Source organism: Helianthus annuus, chromosome 11, assembly GCF_002127325.2.
Source record: "Helianthus annuus cultivar XRQ/B chromosome 11, HanXRQr2.0-SUNRISE, whole genome shotgun sequence".
Classification (NCBI taxonomy): domain Eukaryota; kingdom Viridiplantae; phylum Streptophyta; class Magnoliopsida; order Asterales; family Asteraceae; genus Helianthus; species Helianthus annuus.
The window spans coordinates 161982672-161992794 of NC_035443.2; the positions used below are offsets into that span (position 1 = coordinate 161982672).

General features: G+C 34.7%; 1 protein-coding gene across 1 annotated transcript; it reads left to right on the top strand.

The window, feature by feature from the left end:
* Positions 1-7070: 7070 nt before the first annotated feature.
* On the top strand, positions 7071-8074 carry LOC110888663. Its single transcript, XM_022136178.1, has 2 exons — positions 7071-7145; positions 7433-8074. Exons 1-2 carry the CDS (start codon positions 7071-7073, stop codon positions 8072-8074), a joined length of 717 nt encoding a protein of 238 aa, XP_021991870.1.
* The last annotated feature ends 2049 nt before the right edge of the window (positions 8075-10123 follow it).

The window sequence follows — 10123 nt, forward strand, 5'->3', positions numbered from 1 at the left end:
ACGGATCATCCTCCAAGGGACTATGACGTGCCGGATCATCCTCCAAGGGAGGACCATCACCATACCGTATAACCTAATAAAACTATTTGTATGATTTTTATAAACTATGAACACGTTTCATTTTTGCTTGGTTTGACACACTCAACCCATTTTCATAATGCTCAACTTTTTTAATTTTTACTCACTTAACCTGTTAACCCAAAGCAATCTTTTTTGATGTAACTTTGACAAGATTTTTAGTGAAAATAAACGAAATTTGTCTTTATAAAAAAAACATCATGTGTCTTTCTTGATTGACCCAACTCAAGACCGATATAGAAAGTGACCTATTTTAACTCGAAAGTGATTTGCTTCTACGCAACCATTACTACTCATTTTATGTTGGTGATTGCATCAAATTCTACTTGATGGGTTGTCAAAGTAGCATGATTTGTTATTATAACAACATCGTACAGTACCTTTGATGTGTTTGATATTTCCTCTGTGTTCAAGGTTTACAAATTAAAATGCTTTTGTTTTAGGTCAAGGGGTTTGCAACTGACTAACTATGATGTGTTTAATTTAAATGTTTTTTTAGGTCAAATGTTTTGCAACTGACTGCTTTGATTAATGTTTTCGAGATATAGTGCATGTTTGGCTTAGCTTATTTTCAACTTTTGAAAAGTCCTTTTGGCCAAAATAAGTCAGGAATTTCTGACTTTTGGCAAATCCCTCTCACATAAGAAGAAAAGCCAAACACTTTCAAAAGGACTTTTGCCCTTCAAAAGTCCTTTTACCCTCAAAATAAGAAACCCCAAACACCCTCATAATGGACAAAACTTAATGGAAATCATTTATAACATTCGGCTGTGACAAATCACTCTTCAAACTAAAGTGTCTCAAAATCTTTTCGAGATAATAAACATGAGCTAACCTACCGGATACTTAGAGTGTGTTTGGGATTACGTTTTGAAATGATTATTTGATTATTGCGTTTGTAAAACATAAATAATCTAAAAAAGTGTTTGGATGAAAAAGTGATTATCTGCCTCCAAAACGCAGTTTTGGAGAAGCATGTATCTACATGCTTTATCAAAACGCAGTTTTAAAAACACAAAATCTATTTTGAAAACGCATAATTTATTTTGAAAACGCAACACTAAACACCCCCTTAGTCTAGTTTGACAATCATCTATGAAGAGTTGACAATCATCTATGAAGAGTTTATAGAGCATGATTTGAGAAGATTTTTGATCATAAATGGATTGGTTGTCACTTTAATTTTTGTCGCCAATGCAATTTGAACCCTCACCACTTGAAAAAACAGTCTTATCCAACACCTTGATACCACTAGGCAAAAGAGCAAGACACGTCCCATTACTTAATATTAGTCGGTGTCCTTTGAAGTGAACCTAATTCCTTCTTGATATGTTGAATCATTTATCTCAGTTAAAGAGTCGAATCACATAATTTGGCATGATTTGATGATGTCCGTGATGTTTATTTCGTCAATCACTATACAGATGTGATAAATAAGTTGCATCTACATACAAGCACTCTACAATTTGTATCCTTCAAATAAATAAGCCTCACATAATTATATGTTTAAATGTCATTTCCAAGATCACCATTCAACTTGCCATAGTTGAATTAGCATATAACGAAGAACATGACTTATTAATTTGATCCTTTAGAGATTTTCTTGTTATTTAACTTTGGTTGAAACTGATAATTCATGCCATTAAATAAGCTGCTAAACAAGTCCAATTCAAACCTATCAACGTATCTGATTGTTTTCTATTTTGCTGTTTTTTTTATCTTGGTGGTAACCTGGGATAATTTTGATTACAAATACCACAACCAACTTGAAATTCTTCAGCCACTTCTCATTTGTATTTAAAATAGGTACCAATTCTAAAATTGTTTAAAAAAAAAGCACTACAAAACTATAGACAGCAAACAATGCATTAAGATAAAAAAAAATCATTACAATCAATAACAGAAATATAAATACAAAACACAAAACACAAAACACCAAACAAATATCAAAGATAATTTTGACAATAATAAAGCAAAATACAAATATGAAATATGATTTTATTAACACCGAATATGAAATGGATATACAGATTCACAATACAGAAAATAAAGCAAATAAAACGTGATGTCACACAATAGTAATCTTATCACAGATGTCTCAAAATTGTCCGCTAAACACATAATTATGTATAATATCTAGGAGGCAAGGAGTGACGGATAATGATCCCACATGCAAGGTTAATAAAGCAAAATACAAATATGAAATATGATTTTATTAACACCGAATATGAAATGGATATACAGATTCACAATACAGAAAATAAAGCAAATAAAACGTGATGTCACACAATAGTAATCTTATCACAGATGTCTCAAAATTGTCCGCTAAACACATAATTATGTATAATATCTAGGAGGCAAGGAGTGACGGATAATGATCCCACATGCAAGGTTAATATCAATTATACATCTTAGGCTCAATGGATGTTTATCCACCCTACCTTCCTTGCAATCCACCTTACCTTCCTTGCAAACGAACTTTTAAATCATTCAAACTTGATTTTCACAACGACAGTGCTTCTTCTACTTTACCTTCGTTTCACACTTCATTGTCCAATCAAATTATAAACAATTTATACTGTTCGATTTAAACAGAGAAATCACGATCGAAAACAATCACCTCCGAAGAGATAAAATCATCTCCAACGTCCCCTCCACCAGATCCATTCCGAATCCAAACCCAAAATCAAACTACGATCGAACAAAATAATTTGAAGAATAAGAATCAAAAGTTGAAAAAAAAAATGTGAGAGAGAAGGAAAAAAAACAATCGAATGTAAGATGCTGGTGTCTACAGCTACATGACGGCTGCTAGGGTGGGTACGATACCTAAATGTGTATGTGTTGTAGAAGAGGCGCAAGGGTTGTTTATATAAGTGGTGACCATTTAGGGTAAATGAATAAGAGGAAATTACGATATTGACCTCAAAGGATCTAGAACTCTCATGCAGACACTTTTTTTTTTGTTAATTGTTATAAAATATTAAAATTTATTTCAAGAATATTCTTGTTTGATACTTTGGCGAATATCATCGTTTAACAGAGCACAAAATGAGTTATCATATTACTACTATATTACCATTACTATGATATATGATTTTATCTATCAACTTTTTATTTGAATTGATATTGTTTGAATATAAGTGATGTTTGTAATCCTTTTAAACTTTAAATAAATGTGCGGCTATGTTGGTTAATATTTCTTGGACGTCTCATTATAACCCTTTTTATAAATAGAGTTTTATTTAAAATAATATTGTAATGAATTGAAATAATACCATCGGTACTGGTATCGATGTTATCATAATCAGTGTCGGTATTGTTTTTATGATTACAAATTCTTGTGGACAAAATTAGTGTCGGTATTGTTTTTTTTATTACAGATATCGTCATTTGTAGATTAATCAAGACTTTATTTTTAGGACTTTTTCTCTGTTGATATACGGAGTGCAGGTATCGTATCAAAACCGTAAGAACTAATACCGACCAAATTCTCATTGCATAACGAATCGATATCGACCAAATTCCTACCGTATCATGCAGGGGAATCCTACAAGCTTATTCTTGATACCAAGTTGTTAGGTGGTCTTTACTAAAATACAACATGGCCAAAATTTAGTGTCTACACATATATACCGTTAAAAGTACTAGTTTAATAAATGTCTTTTAGTTTAATACAATACAACTATTTTTTGTGTTATGTTATAATAACGAGTTCACATTAACCCGCGCGTTGCGATGGGATGTTGATACCTTATTCCGTAAGGCGCGGGCAATTAAAAATGACCATTCGACTTACAAACATTGAAAACAGACAGTAAAAAATGTTACATTGTAAGTAGAATCGTTACTTTTTGTAAAAATTTAGACTACAATGAAACTAGTCGAAAGTCATTTAAAATGTATATAAATCATTTATACTATTTGACCAATTAATCAATTGTTCATTTTGTCACATTTGCATGCCCCTACAATGCATTAGAGTATATGAGTTAAAAATTAAAATGTCTATTTCGTTAATCAAACAATAAGCCTTTACGCACTTAAAAATTGTCAATTGAGGGCTAAAACTTAAAAGGAAGCATATAAAAAGATGAGACTATAGCAAGTGACTGGCTTAGACAGGGATTGTTGCTAAGAAAACCCGGCTAAAACTTAAAAGGAAGCATATAAAAAGATGAGACTATAGCAAGTGACTGGCTTAGACAGGGATTGTTGCTAAGAAAACCCGGATGACCGAGTGACCGTACCAGTGATTACTTTTCTATTTTCATCCATTAAAAAAAATCAGTTGCACACAAATGAGTCACACACATTAATTATCACCATTGTTTTTTTATCATATCTCTCATTTCGACTATAGTAAATTGAAGTTTCTATGTTTCTAATCATTTGACTCTAATTTTATAAAAAAGTTAGCAGTCTCATGGATTTTAAAAGAACAATCTAATTTTCGGATTCTAAAAGAACAATCGCATTTTCTTCTTCTGTGTTGAGTTGAATTTTCACTTTTTTCTTCATTTGAACAAAGCTATATAAGTACCCTTACTATCTGTCTTCAATGAATATATTTTGTATACATGGCCCATAGTCAGCCAACTTCTCGTCTTTCTATCGTCTACAACAACATATAACTCAAAAATCATAATAAGAGATTAAAAAGAACATACAAATGAAAAGAGTGTGAGATCCTAAATACGAACACAACAAATGCGTCAAAAGCCCTGAAACAAACAATGGAAAAACATGTTACAAATGCGCAAACAAAAAATAATATAACCAAATAATCAAGGTGAAAGATCATAAAAGTGGTTACTTCGTTTTCAATCTCCTTGCATCCAACATCCCACCAATAATAATTACATATAGTTTATAGAATTGTAGGCCAATAACACCACATCATGTCTGAGATAGCAACACAAATTTGCCAGTAACATGAGAAAAAAGAAGCATTTAATTTTCTTTATGAGAATTACAAACCACTAATTAGGCGTTATGATTAGGGGTCTGATGTCCCGAACTTGAATGCATCTTTGGACTTAGATTATAGGTTGAATTATTCGTCAATCTATATATTAGTACCAGTACCCTATGTATGAAAATAAAAAAAAACTACTAAATCCATACTAATATGCATCAATTCATCAAATCAGTACTAATAGTAAACTAACATACATCAATTCATCAAATCCTTACTGACCATATCTAATACACGGAAAGCCGCTCTTTGCGGCGGCGGTGGCATAAAAATGTGGAAAAATAACGTCGAAAATAAGACAATATAAAGGATTTGACATATTTCATCAAAAGGAAGGATAAGAGAATCAAACCAAAGGACCTCCGTAATGAAAGTAACTAATGTGGTGTGTAATGGTTAACGCTTCTTTGTGTGTGCTATCCAACATGGCAACCATTTCTGGGCATCAAGGACGCTATACACTGCGTCAATGGGGTGTGAGAGGCATGAAGGACGCGCAAGCGTGAGGCGAATGATAGGTGCGAAGACAAAAGTGAGCAAATCTTCATATGCGGCATTTTTTAGAATGATCACTCTTATGAGCGTAAAACTTTACACACAGCGTCTAAGTAAACGAAACCAACAAAGAAGTAAAATATTGTTTATGTATATGTATATAAAAAAATAGAACTAAGTAAAGTAAAACAAATTAAAAGAGAAAAGAAAGAATGAAAAAACCATCACATGTACAGGTTTGGAAATGGTAAAAACGTAAAACTCATTTATTCATTCATTTTTAGGGGAGGGGGTGGTCACTAGTGATAGAATTATATCACTCACAATATCCAATCATGTTCCGTCATGTCAGCAACCATTTTTCCATCACTCACAACCTTTTTTTAGTGGGGGTGGTCATCACTCACCATCACACCCAACAATTTTCCCCCAACCAACAATTATCCTCACAAAAAAACTATCACGGTCATGAAGAAAATAACGAAAATTGATTTCGTGGAAGAGTAACGCGTGGACTTTTGCAGCGGCAGTGGGAAATAACACGTGGAACTTTCTTCCTTGATGATATTACGGAGTGCCCCCTGTCGTCTTATGTAAGAGTACAGGGGGTGACACGTTATTTTAGCGTGATAAGAAATCTTCACGCGTTATAAAAGAGAGCACACCGCCGCCTCCATTCCCTTCACGCGTTATAAATTCAACGCGTTGAGTTTATCACGCGGTGATTTAAAAAATGTGACCGTTTATTTTTGACCGTTTGGAACATTTTTGTACCATTTAATTTTAATTGTTTGAGGGTTTTTATATAAAATTCAAATTATTCCCCCCATTCAATCAAAAAACTCTCCAATTCAATTCTAAAACTCTCTAAATTCAACTCAAAAACTCAAAAATAATACAACAAACATGGAAGGATCAAGCAAGAGAGGTGGGGTTCAAAAAAAGGGGTTCGGGTACGAAGGAAAATCTCGTAAGACCCAAGGTTCGAGCGAATCTTGGCGAGCCGACGCGCTTTAGGTTGCAAGACGAACCCAACTAAGTCCCACCCTTTCAAACCCAACAATATCCACCCTTTCAAACCCAACAATATCCACCCTTTCAATCGCAAACGTATCAAAACCAACCCTTCGTCCCACCGTTTCAACCTCACCAATTTCGACCCCAAACGTATCAAACCCAACCCCACACACTCGACCCACTACTAGAAGATAACACTCTCATCCATCATTTTGCAAACGCGTATCGTGAACCACAACAAAGTCTTGACGACGATGAAGATGATGATTACGTTCAAAAACAACAAGAGGAAGAGGAAGAGGAAGAAGAAGAAAATGATGACGTTCAAGAAATCGTCCCAATCGTCCGACAACAATGGACGGGCGAGGATGAGGTGTCCTTGGTGAAGACGTACTTGCACATATCGGAGAGCAGGAAACATGCTAACGAGCAAAGAAATGATACGTTTTGAAGATGAGTCATTAATCATTTTAGGTAACTTCCTGGTGCAAGGATACGAAACATGGACCAAATGACGTCGAAATGGACGGATTTGAACGGGAAAATTAGTAAGTTCAACGCTTGTTTCATTCAAAAGGTATGTTTTTTATAAAGTTTAAATCTTTTTTTTAACTCTTATTTAACAAAAAAAACTGTTTTTTCAAAGAAACTGTTTTTTTTTTAAAAGAGAAACTGTTTTTTTAAAAAAGAAACTGTTTTTTTTTTAAAAAAAGAAACCACTTTTTAAAAAAAGAAACTGTTTAAAAAAACGAAAACAGTTTATTTTTTAAAAAAACAGAAAACAATTTTTTTTATAAAAAACAGAAAACTGTTTTTTTTAAACACAATTTTTTTAAATACATTACCTTTTTATATTTTTTGTAGAACCGAAACCCACAAAGTGGAGCGAGCGAGGCGACAATCATGCGACATGCCACCGAAATGTATTGCGATGTCTACAAAAAGAGGAGTTTTCCACACGTGACGGCATGGGAAGTTGCGAGAAATCACCCGAAGTGGGTCCCCGTTGAGTTGGTTGACATGCGTGGTCCTACGGCTCCAAAAAAACGAGGTTCGAAAAGATCAAAGACATCCGATTCGGGGAACTACACGACTTCCGCGTCGGATAACTTGCCCGAAATGAACTTAAACGACGACCCCCTTGACGAACCCGATCAACCCGTTGACGACCCCGTTGAAGAAGATACACCTACAAGGCCACGCCGCAGGAGAGGTGGTGAATCGTCAAGCAAAGTGAAGGAAGTGGTGGCGGAGTCGATCTTTAGAATCGAAGAGGAGAAAATGACCCGATACAAGAAGGCCGAAGAAAGAAAAGATATAATTATGTCCGCAAAAGTTGAACGCGAGCAGGCGTACAAAGAACACTTGAAAACGGTTGAAAGACAAAATGATTTAAAAATCTTGTGTGAAAAGCACAACCATCTCGACGATCCGTTTAAGTCAATTGTCATTCAACAAAAGCGCGAGATTTGCGCAAAGTGGGGTTGGGAGATGCCACCCGTTTAGTTTTTTTTTCTAATGTTTAGTTGTTTTTTTTATTTTGCTATGTAATTTATTTTTTAAGTTTAATGAAATTTATATTTTAGTGTTTTATTGTTAATTTCTAATTTTAAAATGAAAATTAAAAAAATTTGGGAGTGATAGAATTCCATCACTAGTGATACCACCCCCACTACAATTCTATCACTAGTGATAGAATATTGGGTGATGACATGACATGATTTGATTGGATATTGGGAGTGATAGAAATCTATCACTAGTGACCACCCCTCCTCCCCATTATATTCACATCCCAAAGTTTTCCCGTTCTCTCCGCCATTACCCTAAAACGAACTGCAAAAGATCTACGGGTTTCGTCTCCGGATCTGTAAAGATCGGGGCGTCAACGCTCCTGTCCTTCGTGGTTGTCGCCGACAACTACTCTCCGGTGCACCACCGCTAGCATTTAACATACATGATCACCGATAACCGAAATCTCAGTGGCAGAACTGTGGGACGACGGCGGTGTTTAGTAAGATTACGTTGTTGGTGGAGGGTTCACACTCATCGTTGACATTGTTCTTGTTCTTCCTTGGTACCATTTTTAATAAGAAGTTGAGAAATTATGTGGTAAATGATTGTGTTACCGTGTATATGGTGGTGGCTTTGAGGATTATAAAAGGTGTGAAACGGTGGCGGGGAAATGGTGGTAGGGACGTGCCGGAGTATAATGTAATTGAATAACTGCAACGGAATTGATCCAATAATATTTTGGAAAACTTTCAATAACAATCGTGAGTTACCATTCAATTAATAATTAATGGATATGTCAATAATAATACTTTTTAAATAACATTGAATCAAGTTGAAGATGATAACATGAATGATTCAATGGGATTAGTGAAATCAATTGAAACGGTGGGATAATACGTGGACCTATGATACGGTGTGATAATTGCATATATTAGTTGAAACGGTGGCTTTGTCGCTGTAATTTGGCGGTTTTTTGGACGCAACGGTTGGATAACGGGTAGGTTTTTAGCTGGTAATTGTATAAGGGTATAATAAATTTGTTTATGTGACATGTAAAATGAGCTAGAACTCATATACTGGACTTCTGGACTTATGAAGATAGTGGGCTCAGCTTGTAGAATTATTCATGGGCTTATTGAGGATGCGGGCTTGGTTTATTGAAGACGTTGGGCTGCTCATCAAGTAATTATAACTGGTGGTGGTAAAGTGGGCAAGTTGGATAGGCTTGGGTAAAAGATCAAGATAAGTTTGAGTTAGGATGGATATTTTTAAAAAAAGGTCGGATGGGTAATGGGTTAAGATCGGTACGTTAGGATAGGTTTATATTAATATAGGCTTGGTTAAAAGGTCTTGTGATTATTCATTCCCCAAATCTCTTTTATTTCCTGAAATCATCTCCTTTACAATCATATAGCAACCTCCATCTCTCTCTCTCTCATCACAAAACTACTTTCATTTTTAACCATTTAGCATCTTTTAACCATTCAAATATTTATTTCATTTTTAACCATTTAGCATCTTTTAATCCATTTGATTTTATTGCAAAGTAAGTTCTGTAAATTGTTACCTAACACTCCTAGGTTAAGGGGCAGTTTGTTACCTCTTAATGAGACTCTTAATGAGACTCTTAATGATTCAGACTTCTTACTGGTTCAACATTTAATGGTTCAGACTGTTTGTTTCGTAGGCAGTGGCAGACCCGGGATTTTTTTCCAATGGGGTCCATTTTTTCGGTGTTCAAAATTTTCGTAACAAAGCGTTAAAATTTTCGAGTCGGCTCTCGTTCGGGTCAGAGCGAAGTTTGAACAGATTTAAAAAAAAACATGCTATACATTAATCTATGACCTCTTGTTGTTAAAGAGTGAGGTTTACCACTACACCAGCTTTCCTTTGGTGTCCACCTAATTGTATTTATGGGTCCTTATAAAATTTAATATACCGGATCCACTAATTTTTTAAAAAACATTGGGGTCCAGGGACCCCGACCAGTTTAATGTGGGTTCGCCCTTGTTCGTGATCAGATTTCTGAATGGTTAAGTATTA

What these genes read in the sequence shown, in the direction of transcription:
- LOC110888663 (XM_022136178.1), top strand. Translation starts at nt 7,071, where the DNA reads ATGGACCAAATGACGTCGAAATGGACGGATTTGAACGGGAAAATTAGT. An exon ending in ACGCTTGTTTCATTCAAAAG is followed by an intron (nt 7,146 to 7,432) that starts GTATGTTTTTTA and finishes TATTTTTTGTAG; the next exon opens with AACCGAAACCCACAAAGTGG.